The sequence below is a fragment of the Oryza glaberrima genome, chromosome 9 (assembly GCF_000147395.1).
Source record: "Oryza glaberrima chromosome 9, OglaRS2, whole genome shotgun sequence".
In the NCBI taxonomy this organism is placed as follows: domain Eukaryota; kingdom Viridiplantae; phylum Streptophyta; class Magnoliopsida; order Poales; family Poaceae; genus Oryza; species Oryza glaberrima.
In genome coordinates this window covers 13,671,676-13,689,708 of record NC_068334.1, presented here as the reverse complement: position 1 = coordinate 13,689,708, position 18,033 = coordinate 13,671,676, and the positions used below count along the sequence as shown (strand labels likewise).

The following is an 18,033-nucleotide window of genomic DNA, read 5'->3' as shown; positions in this document are numbered from 1 at the left end:
AGAGGGATTTGTAGGTCAACTTGCATCACACACTCTAACACACATTCCCTCCCCCGAGGAAAAAAAATAAATGTGAGATTAGATTTTGCATGACATCATATATTTTTTGGACCAAGTCAAATTAATATTAGAAAATTGGATTATCAATATCCCTCTCACACACACACTCTCTCTCTCTATATATATATCTCTCTCTCTCTCTCTCTCTATATATATATATATAGAGAGAGAGAGAGAGAGATTGGCCATCTCAAGGTATATGCTCCAAAGTGTTTAGCATTTCACTCCAAAAATTGTCATGGAAAAAAAGACACGAGATTTAAAGGGAGAGACGTCGTCCCACAAACATTTTTAAAGAAGAAATTATAAACTTGTTAGGATTGAACACGGGACCTCGACGTTGAAATCACACACCTCTTGCCACTGCACTATCAAGTACTTTCTCCGTTTCAGGTCATAAGACTTTCTAGCATTGCCCACATTTATATATATGTTAATGAATCTAAACATACAAATGTGTGTCAAGATTCATTAATATAACATCTATATGAATGTAGGCAATGCTATAAAGTCTTATAACCTGAAACGGGTGCAATACATCACAACAATGGTGGCAAGAGGTGTTCACCAAACTGATCAATGCATAAGGTTCACCAAACTGTTCTTGAGCCAAAAACCGGGGTTCAACGTACGGTTTTCATTCCCTACAAAATCTGATCAAAGTGTAGGAAAAAATAAACTTTCATAATTGTTTTTTGTTCTTCCTCCCATTTTCCGATAAAGATATCTGGACAAAATCTCCAGTTCTCAGTTGCATGCAGTTTAAGGGTCTCTTTTAATTGTAGGAATTGAAAAAAAAAAGAATTAATATAAAATACATAGGATTTTGAAATATAAATATAAAACAGGGGATTGAAAAACACAAAAATAACTGGTTAATTGGTTTGCAGAAAAACACAATAATCAAATAAGAGATATAGAATCAAATGAAATTTTTCAAGAGAGAGGAGTTTTTGCTAAGTTTTCTTAAAATCTACGTACATGTGATGAAACAGAATGTTTCATAGAATTTGTAAAACTCTATTTTTTTTATCAAAGGGGCAAATAGAACATTTTTTCATATATAGGATTTGATTTGAATCTTAGGAAATTACTACATAAATCCTTTCATTCAAAGACTGACCCTTAACCTGAAGTTGGCTTGCACGAAACAGCAACTACGCTCATATGACCTAACACACTGTTTACCTACCATGATATCTTGGCATCTTGCTTCTGCAACCACGGTATATGTTCATATACTCATATGCATTTATATGTCATTATTCCAAACTACTAAATAACTCTGCCAGCGATGGCCAAGAGCGTAACTGATCGAGCCTAATGATGGGGGCTAATATAATCTCCCAGTTAAGATCTGAGTCAAAGCCTTAATGGCGCGGTGGCGGCTCGCGACTGGGCCAGGGCGGCGATCGCCTGACCGCCGCAACAGTAGTTAAACGGCTGCAGGCTTTCTCGAAGCTCACAAGCTCTGAATCAAACTGAAGAAATTAAACTGCAGGCCAGGTTCAGTGTCCCTCCCGTTTCTGAAGAACTTCAGATTAATTACAGACGGGAGCGTGATCTCCTTCTAGATCGCGGCTTGCGTCAGTCACAGTCTCATCACAGATATTGTAGTATACATTCTTCTAGCTTCTCTGACACAGCACTTGAATGGAGAGAGAAGAATTAATAGAATTCTCTCATTCTCTGGCTGATTATTTAGAGTCCGAGCCGGCATTCTTCAGACGTAGACAGGTCTGCTATTAATATAGGAATTCTCTCATGCAGGCTGATCTGCTGATGAAGCACACAAGGCATCGTGCCGGCATGTCAAAGATAGGAAAAAACAACGATCGATGAAAACAAATCTAAATATCAGCTCAAAAAAATTAAGTTTAAAACTTAAATTTTAGCTGGGACTTGCAAGCTGAAAGACAAACGATAGGATCGGAGTCCTAGTTTCCAACTGTTTCTTTCCACCAAATGAAGGATTCAAGGGAGAGGTTTCAAGGTATTCCACTACTTCCTCTATCCACAATTATAAACATTCGAAGGATTTGAAATTTATCTATAGATATAAGCATTTGAGGAGTACTATTTATCATACCAATCATAACTCACTCAAAACACCCCTTTTAAATAAGAGGCGTCAAAGTTTTTTCTCATTGTCTTAATCTCTGCTAAAGAATCTATAGGTGCTTATATTTATGAACGGAGGAAGGTACCTTGCAAATAAAAGGGGGAGAGGTTTGAAGTAAAGATTATTCTTAGCTACATTGGATGAGTTTTAGATTAAGACTTTTTTTTTCACACTTCTTAGACTTGAAGAAAAGATAGTTAGTTTTGAATGAATCAGAGTTCGTTTGCTTGTCATGATAGAATTTGACCCTCCACAGAAGTTTTTCCTTGAACTTGGACTGGGCAATAGTTCTATGCGAGCCTAATTTAATATTCCTTGCAATCTACGCTGAGTTGGATTGCATTTCAAAATTTGTTATAAATTTTGCAGTTATTTCATGCATTTACTTTTAAAATGCAATTAATATCAAAGTGATAATTTTATTCAGTTTTGTAGATGATTTTGCTCTATTCTATTTCTAAATGCTCCTTCCAAAGTCTCAATAGCGTCAAAGCATAGGAGTACCTTAAATTTTGAACTTGTGAAAATTCAGTTCCTCCCAAAATTCGGCCCAAGTTGCACTTATCATGAAAATCTGGCCCATTATGCCAGGCCCACAAACACAAGGCCTTCTTCTAAAAGAAAAAAAAACTGGGCATCTCAAAAAATAAATAAATAAATAAATCTTGGTCGTCTCGTCGTCATCGCCTCGTCGCCTCATCTCGATCTCGTCGATTCTATCCGAGCAGTAGACTAGGGTTTTTGCTGCTCGAGCGGAGAGCAGATGGGGAAGGACTCCAAGCCGAAGGACAAGGGGAAGGGCAAGCAGGCTGCCGGCTCGTCCGGCGGCGACGACGCCGGCGGCGGCGGCAAGGGAGGCAAGGGCAAGGGCGGCAAGTCCGCCGACGGCCTCGGCACCTGCACTTACGTCAAAGGTATCTCCAGTTCTCTCGGTCGGATTACGAGCAATTTGTTCTCGGACTCGATCGTGATTGGTAAGATCGGTTTGGATTGGCGCGATATTGGATTGGGATCTTGGTGCGCAGGAGGGGGGACCGGGTGTCCCTAATCGTAAGTGGATGGATTTGGTCTTTGGTACTGAAATAGATGTGGGCATGAACCTACCTTGTTTTCGGTGCTGATTTATTGTTAGCTTTAAAGCTCTTTTGGTTAGGATTATTCTGTTCGTGGTAAATTTCATGTTTTTTTTTTGGGTACTTGACTGCTGTGTTGTTACTGGTTTTTCAGCGAGGCACGTACTGTGCGAGAAGCAAGGGAAGATCAATGAAGCTTACAAGAAGTTGCAGGATGGCTGGTTGGACAACGGGGACAAGGTCCCTCCTGCCGAGTTTGCAAAGGTAAGCGGCAGATGTACATGCAGCTCAGCTTGAAAACTAATGTGGTTGGCCCAAAGAGAAAGTAAGGAATTACAGTTTTCAGGAGTTTGGTACATTCGTATGGTACAACTTTATTATGTATGTTAGTATTGATGATTCGATGGTTCAATTGCTAATCTATTCCACCAATCATGCATATCTGTTGGATTTGCACAGCTGAATGCTGCAGTTCCAGTTATCTCCTATGAATCACAGATGGTATTTATGAGAAGTGTGTCTAACATTCAATGATTTTTTGGCTTTGATGTGATAGTATTGCATATTGATACTTGAAGTGGAACTTGGTATGTTTGGTTGTATGATTGTATCGGGCTGGAAAAAAAGTACTATTGCTTAGGACAATTGGTTGAATAATAACTAGCCAAAGGACTGTGGTAGGAAATCTTAGGATATTTTGCTTGGCCAGGATCAATCTGTTTTTTGAAAAATGAGATCCCAGATCTCATTATTCATTATTACAAATAATACTATTAGAATATTGTGGTTAAACAGTACACACTTAAAAGATGGATTACCTATGTGGAATAAGCGTACAATAGTCAGTTGTTGAACAACATATAAATTTGATTGTAGGTCTGCCTTCTATGGGAATTACCTATGTGGAATAAGCGTACAATAGTCAGTTGTTGAACAACATATAGTTTTGATTGTAGGCCTGCTTTCTATGGGAATTGACTCACTCTCTGTATGATTGTGTAATCACTACTTGAGAGTTGAGACTTATATTTTACCTTACTTTTGAGGCTTTGTGTGTGACATCAGAAGGAAAATAAGGACAATATTTCTACTTGATTTCAATTTCAAACAAATCATTTATTTGACTTACAGGGCTATCCACTTACATGTTGCTTGCTGTCTGTAGGCTCAGGCTGCTTTCATAACCCACTAGACACTATGTATATATCCGACTGATATTACTATTTTGATACTGCAGATAGCCCAAGAATATTCTGAATGTCCATCTGGAAAGAAAGGTGGAGATCTTGGATGGTTCCCGCGTGGAAAAATGGCTGGCCCTTTTCAGGATGTTGCATTTAGCACACCTGTGGGAGCTACTAGCGCACCATTTAAGTCAACGTATGTGTATAATTGTATTACTACCCTTTTTCCTCCAATCTTCGGTCTATTAACAATGCAAGTAGCGCCTATGACATGAGTGCTGATCTGTGCGATACCGTAGTGTTCCTTTTGGCCTAGCAAGTAGGTTCTATGAATTTCTTCAACAAGTGGTCTATGACAAAAATAAAAGGACTTCTAAATTATTTAGCCTGCACTGTTATCACCTTTAGATTATTAATCGCCTGCCTCATCATTAACCAGTTAACATGATCATTGTTTGTTTACATTCAGGCATGGGTACCACTTCATCCTCTGTGAAGGAAGGAAGAACTGATCAGTCTGCTTCAGGTTGGAACAGAAGCACCTCAGTCTATACAAGATGCAGATGCCTCGTGTCTCTGTCAACTTAATAAGCACTGAATGACGGGCATCCATATTCTATGTTTAGCCTTCCTAATGCTCTCTGAAAGAGTCTTGAAAAACTGTGCTTTCTGTAAGTAACCTGTGGTGTCAAGCATGACATCTATTTGGGATATGCTGAGATTTAGCATTTGTCTATGTCTCTTATCTAATTGGCATCTTGTTAGCTATTGTTATGTCTCTAATTGGATGGTTCCTCCTCTTACGACAAGGCGGGTCTTGCCTGAAAATTAGAAAATGCATAAACCTTGTGCGCCATATAAGCAATTTATCCCGAGTAACATAGCATTTGTAGATGTGGTTTCCTGTTGCTGGCTTGCTGTCCTGGTAATCTCCCGAATGTCAAGAGCTTTTAGACGATGACACTTATATTCAGTCAACTCAGTGTTTAGAAAGCATAAGTTCTACTCCCTCCGTTTCATATTATAAGACTTTATAACATTGTCTACATTCATATAGATATTAATGAATCAAGACTTTCTAGCATTGTCCACATTCATATAGATGTTAATGAATCTATACACATATATATTTTGATTCATTAACATCTATATGAATATGGATAATGCTAGAAAGTCTTATAATATGAAACGGAGGAAGTACTTGATCTCAGCCTGAATTGAACCATAATACTACTGTGTAAACTTCTCCACAACGGAAATGGCGTGGGTGGTGAAAATCAAGGAGGAAGGTGAAACTCAGTTGGAGTGAAACGTCTATCGGAGCTCATCCTCAGTTTTACTTTTTTGGATATTTTCTTTCACGACTATACAAACTTTTTACTTCTGTTTTATTCAATGAAATCTGGTACGTAGCTTGCTTTGAGCTAACGACACCGATAAGCAGAATCTAGACCCTCTTTATTTAGGCTTATAAGCTAATTTATAAACCGAAAAGTCTAAGACTAAACAAACAAGTAATGCCTTTTTTAAATCATAAGCCACTCTAACACTGTTAAGTCAAAAACTCGATTGGAGAAGTTTTTTTTCTTATGTGAGATAGATGTATAACTTCATCACTAACCTTAAAACATTAAATTCATCGGTTTATAAATCATATACAAACCAATAAACTAGTAACTTAAAATTCTAAACAAATAAGCTAAGCCTAAAACTAATAAAAGGGCCTTGACGGGCTTGACGGAGCAGCTGTGAGCGACTGTTCATATCCATTGTCCCCCAAGAGCGCGCGGAACCAACGGTCGTCGTCTCGTCTAATCCGCAACCCCGCTCTCGTCCGCCTTCTGGCTGCGCGCCATGGCTGCTGCCATCCACCACCACCACCTCCTCCCTCCTCGCCTCCTCTCCGTCCACCCGCAGCCTCCCCGCCTCCGCATCCGGCGCCCGCTCCCCCGCCGCGCGGCCGCGTCCGGCGCAGCGGCCGGGACGTCGTCGTCGACCGCGGCCGCGCCGCCGCCCACGGACGCCGCGCTGCAGGAGTTCAGGCGCTGGGTGTCGTCCCACGGCGCGGACGCGGGGGCCGGCGCGGCGGCGCCCGCCGCCGTCCCGGAGGGTGGCCTCGGCCTCGTCGCGGCGCGGGACCTGCCCCGCGGGGAGGTGCTCGCCGAGGTGCCCAAGAAGCTCTGGCTGGACGCCGACGCCGTCGCGGCCTCCGACCTCGGCGCCGCCGTCGGCGGCGGGGGGCTCAGGCCCTGGGTCGCCGTCGCGCTGCTCCTCCTCCGCGAGGCCGCCCGCGGCGCCGGCTCGCCGTGGGCGCCCTACCTCGCCATCCTCCCGCGCCAGACCGACTCCACCATCTTCTGGTGAGTTGAGGTGATGCTGATCGCTCATCGCCCTCCATGTGTTCGATGAAATGCTCCTGTTTGTTTTGGGTGGTTCATCACGAGTAACCTCACATTCCTCTCCGTGCTGATGCTTTTGAGTGGTTGCTTCGTGCCTCCAGTGCAGGTCAGAAGAAGAGCTCTTGGAGATACAAGGTGGGCGTCCATTGCAAAAAGTTCAAAATCCATGAATTTTAATTACAAAGCGAGCTCGTTTTGTTCATACTGGTTGCTAGTATCTTTGTTGAAATCTGTATGCTTTTGTTCCTTGCAGGAACACAGTTACTGAGCACAACAATGGGTGTGAAGGAGTATGTGCAGAGTGAATTTGAGAGTGTTGAAGCTGAGATCATAAGCGAGAACAAGGAGCTCTTTCCTGGTACTGTAACATTCGATGATTTCCTATGGGCATTCGGCATACTCAGATCACGGGTGTTTGCGGAGCTCCGTGGAGATAAGCTTGCTCTCATACCATTTGCTGATCTTGTAAGATCTTGAAATGCAATCATGCCTGCATTTTCTACTTTTCCAACATGCTGTGAACCGACTTATCTTTGCAAAATAGATACCACTGGAAACCATGCCTGTAATTTGTCATGCCAAAACGTTCAGAATTTTTTTATTATACACTATAATATGCTCTTTCAATACTTTTCCCTCGATATATAATACAAATCCAACCAAAATATTGGGAAACCATTATGTTCTAATCATTTTGGTGCTTTGCCAAACCAGGTAAATCACAGCGATGATATAGCCTCAAAAGAGTCCAGTTGGGAGATCAAAGGAAAGGGTCTTTTTGGTAGGGATGTTGTGTTTTCTTTGCGAACACCGGTGAATGTTAAATCTGGAGAACAGGTACAGGTTCCCATTTATTCATTTTAAGGAAATCATATAGTTGTGCAGCTGTGACTTTTGTTCACTGACAACATTTATATACTAAATAATGATTTGACAGATATATATTCAGTATGATTTGGACAAGAGCAACGCAGAATTAGCGCTTGATTATGGTTTCACCGAATCAAATTCATCAAGGGATGCATATACTCTGACCTTGGAGATATCTGAATCTGATCCATTTTATGATGACAAGCTTGACATTGCAGAGCTAAATGGGATGGGGGAGACTGCATACTTTGATATTGTCCTTGGTGAATCTCTTCCTCCTCAAATGCTACCTTACCTGCGATTACTCTGCCTTGGGGGAACAGATGCATTTCTCTTGGAAGCACTCTTCAGAAATGCTGTTTGGGGCCACCTTGAACTGCCAGTGAGTCAAGATAATGAAGAAGCGATATGTCAGGTCATCCGAAATGCCTGCAAATCTGCCCTTGGTGCTTACCACACTACCATAGAAGAGGTATGTTTATAACCCGAATAAGCATTGTTCATTTTCTTTTTTATGTTATTATCTCCAAATTAGTATTACGAAACATGTCAAAATATATGTAGGACGAAGAACTGTTGGGAAGTGAAAATCTTCAGCCAAGGCTTCAAATTGCCGTTGAAGTCAGGGCCGGTGAGAAGAAAGTGTTACAGCAGATTGATGACATTTTCAAGCAGAGGGAGGAGGAACTGGATGGCCTAGAGTACTACCAAGAACGGAGACTCAAGGATATTGGTTTAGTTGGCGACAATGGTGAAATTATCTTCTGGGAATCCTAGAGATTTTTTATTCATTTGCTGAGGGTAGAGAAGGTTTTGTAAAATGCCACTGTGCAATAGCAAATTAATGAAAGAAAAAGAGAAAAAAAAAAGATATTCTAGCACATGCACCTTGTGCCGTAACCAGTGCAATAGTAGTAGATGTTTACGGAGTACTCCACCAAGTTGGAATTATCGCCAACATTCAAAATTATGACTTCCACTCTACCAGTAGTCATATCACTTCAATTCCTGAAATCAATATTTTCCTTCATACAAACAAAAATTGGACATCATTGCACATTTGCACTAGTACTTGTAGTGTTATTGCATTTCAAACACGTCAACCGAACTGTTTTTTTTTAAATTAAAAAAACCTATAAATTGGGCTTAAATCGGTTCAAATTGACGAGGCACATTTCACATTTTGGCCACTTTGTTACACATTTGTGGCAGAGTCCAAACTCCAAACTGTATCAAGGTATTTGTGGGCGCTTCTCTTTGTTCGATCGGATTCACCCATTCCCGCGCAGCGCGCAAGCCATGCCGCGCGACGGCGATGGCCATGGCCGCCGCCGTCCTCTTCCTCCTCCTCCTCCCGGCCACCCACCCAACCTGCCCCCTCACGTCCCCTACTCCCGCGCGCTGCAGCAGCGCCTCTACCTCCTCGCCCAGCACCGCCGCCGCCGCATCCCCCCGGGCGACGGCGACGCCTCCGCCGCCCGCCGCGCGCTCGACCAGCTCCACGCGCAGGTGGTCCTCAACGGCTTCCCACGCAAGCGCTTCCTCCTCGCCAAGCTCCTCTCCCTCGCCGCCGCCGCCGCCGACCTCCCCCGCGCAGAGTCCCTCTTCCTCGCCGCCCCCGCGGCCGAGTGCTCCTCCTCCACCTCGTCGTCGACGCCCACCCTGGCCAACCTCGTTCTCCGCGCCGCCGCGTCGTCCCGCGCGCCGCCGGACCGGCTGGTGGCACTCTTCTCGCGCCTCGTTTCCCGCCACGGGTTCCGCCCCAACGCCTTCTCCTTCTCCACGCTCCTCGCTGCCCTCGCGGACGCGGGCGCCGCGGCGCTCCCACACGGCCGCGCTCTCCACGCCCGCGCGCTAGCGTGCGGGCTAGTGCTGTCCAGTGGGCACGTGCTGACCAGCCTCCTTGATCTTTATGCGGCGGCTGGGCAACTGGGGGAGGCCCGGAGGGTGTTCGACGAAATGCCTGGCAGGACCGTGGCAGCATGGAATTGCATGCTTGCGGCGTATGTTCGGTGCTGTGAGATGGACGCCGCATTGTGGTTCTTCAATGAGATGCCTGGGAGAGACTCTGTGGCGTGGACAACGATGATTGCTGGTTGCGTGAATGCCGGGAGGGCAGCAGAGGCGGTTGAGCTGTTCTGGAGGATGAGGAAGGCAAATGCGAAGGTTGACGCTGTGACCATGGTTGCTTTGCTTACGGCCTGTGCCGAGCAGGGAGACCTGCGGCTCGGGCGGTGGGTGCATGCCCATGTCGAGCAGGAAGGACGACAGTGGCGGACTGTTTTGCTGGACAATGCACTCATCAATATGTATGTCAAGTGTGGGGCTGTGGAGGATGCGCACCGCTTATTCCTGGTGATGCCAAGGAGGAGTACCGTCTCATGGACGACTATGATCTCAGGGCTTGCGATCCATGGCCGCGCCGAGGAGGCACTAGACTTGTTTCACAGAATGCAGGAGCGTCCTGATGGTGCTACTCTGCTTGCAGTGTTGTTGGCATGCAGCAATGCAGGGAGGGTTGATGATGGACGACAATACTTTCAGAGTATGGAAAGAGTTTACGGGATCACTCCAGGGATACAGCACTATGGCTGCATGGTTGACATGCTCTGCCACGGGAAGCAATTGCGTGAAGCAATTGAGTTTGTGGAGACAATGCATTTGCAGCCTAATGATGCTGTGTTGGGCGCACTACTTAGCGGATGCAAGAGGGAAGGCAATCTTGAGCTCGCAGCACAAGTGATTGAAAGGTTGATTAGGCTGCAGCCAGAGCGAGCAGCTGGGCACCTTGTCCTGCTGGCTAACATGTATGCTGGTGTTGGACAATGGGAGCAGGCTGGGAAGGTAAGAGAAAGAGTAGCTGCCCTGAATGCTGGAAAACCTGCAGGGACAAGCAGGGTGAATCCGAACCAATCCAGCATGTTGGTACATAGCATGCTGGCATGAGCCCAATTGATTCTGCAGTTTCGTTAACAAGACTTCGGAGGAATCTATGAGTAAGCATGGGAGCTTGAAGGGAAATGGCAAGCACAAAATTATTTGGTGTTCTCGTGAATGCCTTGGGAAAAAAAAATAAAGGTTGAGCTGGGGCAAAAGTATAGCATGCATTCCTGATCTTCTGGTGAAGCCATGAAATTATGCAGTAGTGTTGCTTCTTTTCAGGTTAGCATATTATATGTTCTTACTTACCCTTAATTGTCCGAGAATCCTCTTTTTACTGAACTTATAGCTAAACTGCTAGGAACATGTATATTTCAGTAAATTATCGCTCAGAACTTCTGATAATGAGATGCTTTCTTTTTGAATCCCTTGTTTCATCTTATTAATCTTGTGCTCAAAACTATTTATGACAACTCAGGACATTGTCATAATGGAATACCAAAATAAAGTAATAGCAGAATACATACACAAGCTGATCTAATGCATCTCATTCTTGTCTATATCCTTCCTAGGAGATGCAAATCACTATTCTGTTCCAAGTTAAAAAATGCTTGAATCTTCTCTTCTGTCTGAACCTATGCTGTAAATTGTTCTTAATGTCGACAAATTGATGTTTGCTAAATTCCTTTGTCTGGCCTCCCGAGTAACTGAAGTCAACTACTTTTGATACTAGCAGTTCCTCATATCACTCAAGAAGCTTGTTACATGTACCGATGCCAATCGCAGCGGCGAGATGCCATGCAGCATGGATATAGGGAGTCTCTGGGAAGCAATCATCAGCGATGAACAGCGCGCCTCCTAACAGAGACGACATCTTGTGCAGGTTATGTGCCATTCTGAGCTCTGGTTCAATTGATGCTCTTTTTGCAAAGGAAACCTGGCACATAGAAAATGCTAGATCTTTAGAGAAGTCTAGATTTATGCAGCAAATATGCCTAGTGATCGTTGAAATGATGATTGGTTTTATTTAGCCAATATGCCATGCCATTAATATTACTTGCCTCCATCATTCCAGTGTGAACAACTGAAACCATCAAAGGCTGAAATGGTAGGAGCAATGCTGATGCTGCCATTAGTAATCGCGGGTTCTCATTCCGAAGTGCTCTTGATAAACACTGCACAAACCACAGGCTTGTCACAATGGCATAATTTGCATCAGTCAGATAATGTAACAACAATTATCCATCAGGTCACGAAAACTTACTACATCCGTCTCATAATATAAGGGATTTTGCTCGTACAACTACATGCATGGGCAAAATGCCTTATATTTGGGATAGAGGTAATATTGTTTTGGCATGCCTTAAGTCAAACATTTGAAACTTTAAACATGCATATCTCTTTATATATGTTTAGATTGGATCATAAAAAATGTATGTAGAGATTCATTACGGAAAGCACTTTCATAATATTATGATAATTGTTTGTTGTAATAGATATATTGGTATAGAATATAGTGGTTAACATTGTATGTTCAAAACAACATTTTTTTTGTGAACAGAGAGTACTAGAGTACTCCATCCGTCTCATATTATAAGTCGTTTGACTTTTTTTTCAAGTTTGACTAAATTCATAGAAAAATATAGTACTATTTTCAACACATAACAAACATATAGTCAAATTATATTCAATGTTATATTTAATGAAACTAATTTCATATTTTAAATGTTGTTAAAATTTTCTATTAGCTCGGTGAAACTTAATAAAGTTTGATGCGGAAAAAAGTCAAATGACTTATAATATGAAACGGTGGGAGTAATAAGTAATACCGACGATATGACTTACCAATGTAGTGGTGGCTATCATAGTATAGTCTGCCCACCGCAGGAGTTTTCTGATTTCTCCCTTGGAGGAATGGTACAAGCTTGAAGCTATCCCTACTCCGACTAGCGAATTCGCATAGAGCGCCGTGTTTAAGTTCGTCCTGCAAAGCTGGTAGCAGCCCCGTTAGACGGGAAGCATAGAATCTAAACCAAAAAGAACCAGAAATTAGCTAGAGTAGCTCGCCTTGGCGTTTGCATTCCGAGAATAATGAAGGGGAGCGAGGTGACTACATTAGCTATAGTTTCACCAGCATGCTTGTCACCTGCTCGCAGGAAAATTCAGTTAGAAACTGTATACTGAGAAGAGCTATGTTGATGCAGCTATAACTTGGATGCTTTACCGCATGAGATTCTACAATGGACGGGCTTCAAGAACGAGGGCCTGTGCTGCCACAATCGCCTGCAGTTTGCAACAACGGTATATGAACGTCAGACTCAGCAAACCAAAGGGTATAAATTTTTAGAGAGCTTTTCTACTGACGGCATGTTTACTTCTTTTGCCAGTTATTTTTTGACGAAGGCCATGTTTAGTGCATCTCCAACTACCCCTAACTTTCAACTTTCCATCACATCACATCTAAAACTTTCCTACACACATAAACTTTTAACTTTTTTTTCCGAACTTTCAACTTTCCCAAAACTTTCAACTTTTTTCATGAACTAAACACAGCCGAAATGGAATTACCTAATCGGCAATCTCTGCAGCGTTGTGCCGTCCCCGAACTTGGCTTCAGAATCAGAGATTGCCGAGTACTCCACGACGGTCGTCCTGACAGCCTCCTCCTCCTCCTCGCCGCCGCCGCCGTCGCCCGGCGACGGCCGACGGCCAAGCTGCACCCCGTAGAGCCCATCCAGAACTCCGGGAGACGGCTTGACCCCCATCAATCAACGTACCCGTGTGGCGAGCACAGTTTCACAGCTTGCAGAACGCGCAAGATCAGGGTTGGCCCCCTCCTGCTTTGCTTTGGCTAGCTTCTTCCTCCTCTCCGGCCGATGCGGTGCAGCAGCCGCGGCTAGCCGGCGGGAGGAAATAAATAGTGCGCGTGTTTGCGCGAAGGGGGAAGGAAAATGTGGAATGGGATGGAGAGACCCGTGTCGCGGTGCTGGGTTGAATTCTCTCGGCAGTGCGCGAGACGCCAAGAGAACGGGAGGCGAGACGATGCTGATTCCCACCGGATCTTCCGTTGGCGAGTCCCCCGCGGGCTGCAGCAGCCGGGAATATTCTCGCCCGCAACCGCGGCATCCATCGTCCCGCGACCAGGGTGATGGGCTGATGATGAATGAGCCCGGCCCACCCAAACTTCGGGCCTGTTCAGATTGATGTCATTTTAAACCATACCATTAATTTGGTAAAATTGATAATTATGTGGTTACATTGAGAGCTTGTTTGGTTTGATATCAACTTATTGCCCTACCAAATTCTTGGTAACTTCAATAATAGCAAATGCATGTTTGGTTTTTTATCAAATTCTTGTCACAATAGTTCAAATTCAACACTACTTAATTTGGTAGTGTCAAAGCTTGCCACGGTTTTGGCACTACCAAGATTTTGGTAGAGTAAAAATTAGTTTCAAACTAAACAAGCCTTTAACTAGTTATTAAATATTGGTGATGTAAAAAAAATTTCGACGATAGCCTATCATTTTTAGTATTACTACTAAATTTTAGAAATGTTCATTTTTTACCAATGACCTTCAGGAAACGAAGCCGGGAACGAGATTTGTCGAGAGAGAGAGAAGGGAGAGGCATCTGGTATGTCGCTCGTCACGTCGTGCCTGGAGACGGGGAGACCTGGAGCTGACACTGGGCTTTGGCTTTGGCTCGGCCATGGCCGGCAGAGTAGTAGCCGCATCGGTAATTGTTTCCGCTGCTTGGGGCAGCGTAGCGTCGCAGAGAGTCGTAGCTGCACGGAGAGACAAGACGGACACGCGCGCGATCCGATTCGATTCGAAGCATCAACCAACCTGGCAAAGGTCGCGTCTCTCTATCGCCTCGATCCGTGCCTGCGTTGCGTCCAGATTGGCCGTTGTTCCTCGGTCCGTGTTTCAGCTTGCGTGGCCGACTTTGTCAGGCGAGCGGCACGGCAGCTAGACCACAACGCCGCGCCATGGGAATCCTTGTGAAGGGAAGATGATTTCCTCGCTTGTTTCGTCTTTAAGGTTATTGCCCGCGCAAGTTTCATACGAGCAAGTTTTATAATAGGGATAGCGATAACATCTAATTTTATTTAAATTATTATTAATTTAGAACTAACACATACAATAGGTTGCCGACTTCATCTTTTCGTTTATACTTATGTTTATGTTTATGAGCCAAAGTTTGAATTTTCAATCTTAAATTTGGAGTTGATTTTAGGGTTTTCTCATCGAAGTTTATTTTTCAGCCTTTGATTTTAGATCACTAAGAACACATATATAAACGTTCTATTCACAAATTATTTTTTGTTTGTAAATATACCGTTTTGCTTATTCCCTAAAGAGGAAATAAGCGAAATGATAGGGCCGTGCATCTATCTACACTACTCCCAATACACTCTGGCTGTGTTTAGTTCACACAAAATTGGAAGTTTGGTTGAAATTTAAACGATGTGATGGAAAAGTTAAAAGTTTGTGTGTGTAGGAAAGTTTTGATATGATGAAAAAATTAAAAGTTTGAAGAATTATTTTGGAACTAAACACGTCGTCTGTACCAATCCACTTCTCTCTCTCATTCCTTAAAGATTGGATAGAGATTGAACTTTGCACGAGAGAAGTTGCTCATTCTTTTTCTTTTTCTTTTCTCTCTTGCACATTATCTTATGGATCTACATGGTACCTTGGGGCTAGTGATAAGGGGCTTAGAGCAGGTACAAAAGTGGACTATAAGCCAGCTATAAACATATATCGAGAAGATAAAAAAAGAGAGAGATGAGCAATGGGCTACAGATTTGTACCCTGGCTTTAAGATACAATGTGTGTATGACAGGTGTGAGCAAATGCTAATAGTGTAGTATATATTTATAGGTAACTATTGTATCAATTGGCTATAGATGATTTGGAGCTATTAGTTGGACTATACTATTAAACTTGCTCTTAGGGTGTGTTTAGTTCACGCCAAAATTGGAAGTTTGGTTGAAATTTGAACGATGTGATGGAAAGTTGAAAGTTTGTGTGTGTAGGAAAGTTTTGATGTGATGAAAAAGTTGAAAGTTTGAAGAAAAAAGTTTAGAACTAAACAAGGGCTTAGAGTAGTGATTTATTATTTTTTAAAAAAATCAGATCAAATTTTTCATTGACCCGGCTTTGAAAGAAAGCCCAAAACAGCATACAGAGTCTTACACAGGCTGAAAGTAAACAGCAAAAGCAAAACAAAAGAACAGACGCCAGTACAAAGACTGGTTCTCTCTAGACCACTGCTGCAAATCTTACAAACACCTCACAGACTTTTCGGCATTGACCCTCCTAAACGCGAAACCTTTCCCCAAGATATTATCCCACCCGAAACAAAAGCCTACACAAACTGAAAAACAACAGCATCACACTGAAGCAGGGAGGCAGCACGGCTTCAGCTGTTGTAGTTTAGCCATCAGTAGATCACCCCATCCTTTCATAGCAGCTTGATCTCCTTCCTTTAGCATGATACACCACCGCTGAACAAAAGACATAGCTTTGTAAGCAACTTGTAAGGGAGATTTTACCAAAATATTTGAGAACACCCAATCATTCCTAACTAGCCAGATAGCCCAGCACACTAGCAAAGAACATCACCCACACACCCTGAACATTTTTCCCTGGTTTTAGCCTCAAGCAATCCCTTATGTTTGTAGGACTATTAGTTAGTCCCAAAGCGTCTCTCACCACACACCAAGTAAACACAGCCAGAGGGCACTTAAAAAGGGCATGATCAGTAGACTCAATCTTGCCACACAATTTACAGAATTCATCCCCTCCTTGCCATTTCCTTTTGATCAGCTGAAGAGCACAAGGCAACCTGCTGAGAGTAGTGGTTTATAAGTCAACTATAAGAGCAGGGTCAATAGTAAAGTAGTCAGTTGGCTACAATTATACCTAACTCATCTATAGCTCACTTTGCAACCTGTACATACAATAGTTAGTTATATTGTTGGTCCTTACACACTTCACATCATTATTAAAAAAAAAAAGAGAGAATTCACTCAGTACCATTGAGTTTTCTCCACTTCTATAATCTACTACTGATTTTGTCAAGTTGAACAATATACCATCATGTTTTTTTGAACCTCTACTCCGTGCCATCACCGTCAACGAGCCGTTAGTTGGCATCCTTTTGTGTATTTAATTTTCTTTTAATGACTAAAATACCCTTTGACTTGTTGACTAAAAACATTAGCACACCGTCTACCCCGACAAATTGATCTATCCCTGTCTCCCAAAGTTCCAGTGAGGCGGCGCCGACTCCCCATCGATGCAACGCCGGGACTACCCGACGCGCCGCCGGCCGCTCGGATGCCCATCGACGCGCGGCCAGGCGCCAGGCTCGCCATCGACGTGTGGCCGGGCGTCGGGCTCCACATCGACGCGGGTGGGCGTGGGCGGCAGCGGATGAAGATGATGGGTGGTGGTGGGTGAGCTGCAGGTCGGTGGCAGCACGGATGACAAGGGCTAGCGCGGAGACCATGGCGGAGGCGTTGTGGTCGGTGCGCGCCGCGTAGTAGTACTGCACGTACGTCTCCGGCGCCAGAGCGCCACCACCGCTGACGACCGCAGCGAGCTCCTCCTCGTCCTGCTACTTCTGCTTTGCTGCTGCTGCTGGTGGTGGTGGCGGCGGCGGCAGAGGCGCAGCTGTTTGCTGCGTCGACGACCACGGGATCGAGCCGTGGATCGATTTGGGCTTTGGAGGCAGCGCGCGGCGACGATGAGGATTGAGGACAACGTATACTGATAAGAACAGCCAAGAGAGAGAGGAGACGAGGACAACGTATGCTGATTTTTTTTTTTTTTTGCATTACGTACATTTATTTCTACTACATTTATATAGTTCAATCAGTTTGACAGTATATGCATTCATATGTCGATAGATTACATACATATCTCCCTGGAAATAAAATGTCAGTTAGGGGTAAATAGGTCTTTTTATAGCGCTAACGGATGTCCAACTAATGGCTCGTGGACGGCGATGGCACGTAGCAGAGGTTCAAGAAAACACGATGACATATTATTGAACTTGATAAAATCAGTGGTAGATTGTAGAAGTGGAAAAAACTCAGTGGTACTGAGTGGATTCTCTCTTCAAAATTATAGCATTGATCCCATGCTGCAACTGCTGCAAAGCAGCATCTCTCTCACGCCCAACACTTTTGTCTAGAGAAGCGTGCTACAACCCAACGATAAAATTATCTCCCGCTCGCGTCCACTCACGTTCTCTCTCTTCAGCTCTTTTCTCCATATTAGCATTGCAATCTACGTGGACTTGGCGTCGTCGATATTGTACCTGCTCTAAGCTTATGTGGAAAAAAGATATAAAGAAAAGTGAGGAGTTGGCACTTAGAGCAAGTTTAGGAGTATAGCTGACTACTATCTCCAAATCATCTATAGCTAATTTAAT

General features: G+C 43.7%; 3 protein-coding genes and 1 pseudogene across 3 annotated transcripts; 3 read left to right on the top strand and 1 right to left on the bottom strand.

Moving 5' to 3' along the window:
- The first annotated feature begins 2,852 nt into the window (after positions 1-2,852).
- LOC127784498 (uncharacterized) lies at positions 2,853-5,222 on the top strand. The gene is made up of 4 exons (XM_052311822.1): positions 2,853-3,096; positions 3,410-3,519; positions 4,493-4,635; positions 4,909-5,222. Exons 1-4 carry the CDS (start codon positions 2,946-2,948, stop codon positions 4,949-4,951), a joined length of 447 nt encoding a protein of 148 aa, XP_052167782.1. The 5' UTR covers positions 2,853-2,945; the 3' UTR covers positions 4,952-5,222.
- Positions 5,223-6,187: 965 nt separating this feature from the next.
- On the top strand, positions 6,188-8,589 carry LOC127784497 (fructose-bisphosphate aldolase-lysine N-methyltransferase, chloroplastic). The gene is made up of 6 exons (XM_052311821.1): positions 6,188-6,799; positions 6,945-6,973; positions 7,092-7,303; positions 7,553-7,675; positions 7,776-8,180; positions 8,273-8,589. The coding sequence occupies exons 1-6, from the start codon at positions 6,294-6,296 to the stop codon at positions 8,483-8,485; spliced, it is 1,488 nt and encodes a 495-aa protein (XP_052167781.1). The 5' UTR covers positions 6,188-6,293; the 3' UTR covers positions 8,486-8,589.
- Positions 8,529-11,444, top strand: LOC127784496 (pentatricopeptide repeat-containing protein At5g56310-like; annotated as a pseudogene).
- LOC127784499 (uncharacterized) lies at positions 11,334-13,501 on the bottom strand. Its single transcript, XM_052311823.1, has 6 exons — positions 13,157-13,501; positions 12,813-12,871; positions 12,656-12,734; positions 12,434-12,572; positions 11,650-11,763; positions 11,334-11,525 (listed from the first exon to the last, which is right to left on the bottom strand). The coding sequence occupies exons 1-6, from the start codon at positions 13,351-13,353 to the stop codon at positions 11,334-11,336; spliced, it is 780 nt and encodes a 259-aa protein (XP_052167783.1). The 5' UTR covers positions 13,354-13,501.
- Between the last annotated feature and the right edge of the window lie 4,532 nt (positions 13,502-18,033).

Excerpts from the sequence above, each read along its gene's own strand:
- LOC127784498 (XM_052311822.1), top strand. The coding sequence starts at position 2,946 with ATGGGGAAGGACTCCAAGCCGAAGGACAAGGGGAAGGGCAAGCAGGCT. Across the intron at positions 3,097-3,409 it reads CACCTGCACTTACGTCAAAG|CGAGGCACGTACTGTGCGAG; the intron begins GTATCTCCAGTT and ends CTGGTTTTTCAG. Across the intron at positions 4,636-4,908 it reads AGCGCACCATTTAAGTCAAC|GCATGGGTACCACTTCATCC; the intron begins GTATGTGTATAA and ends GTTTACATTCAG.
- LOC127784497 (XM_052311821.1), top strand. The coding sequence starts at position 6,294 with ATGGCTGCTGCCATCCACCACCACCACCTCCTCCCTCCTCGCCTCCTC. Across the intron at positions 7,304-7,552 it reads TCATACCATTTGCTGATCTT|GTAAATCACAGCGATGATAT; the intron begins GTAAGATCTTGA and ends TTGCCAAACCAG. Across the intron at positions 8,181-8,272 it reads ACCACACTACCATAGAAGAG|GACGAAGAACTGTTGGGAAG; the intron begins GTATGTTTATAA and ends AAATATATGTAG.
- LOC127784499 (XM_052311823.1), bottom strand. The coding sequence starts at position 13,353 with ATGGGGGTCAAGCCGTCTCCCGGAGTTCTGGATGGGCTCTACGGGGTG. Across the intron at positions 12,872-13,156 it reads CTGCAGAGATTGCCGATTAG|GCGATTGTGGCAGCACAGGC; the intron begins GTAATTCCATTT and ends TGCAAACTGCAG. Across the intron at positions 11,526-11,649 it reads TTCACACTGGAATGATGGAG|GTTTCCTTTGCAAAAAGAGC; the intron begins GCAAGTAATATT and ends TCTATGTGCCAG.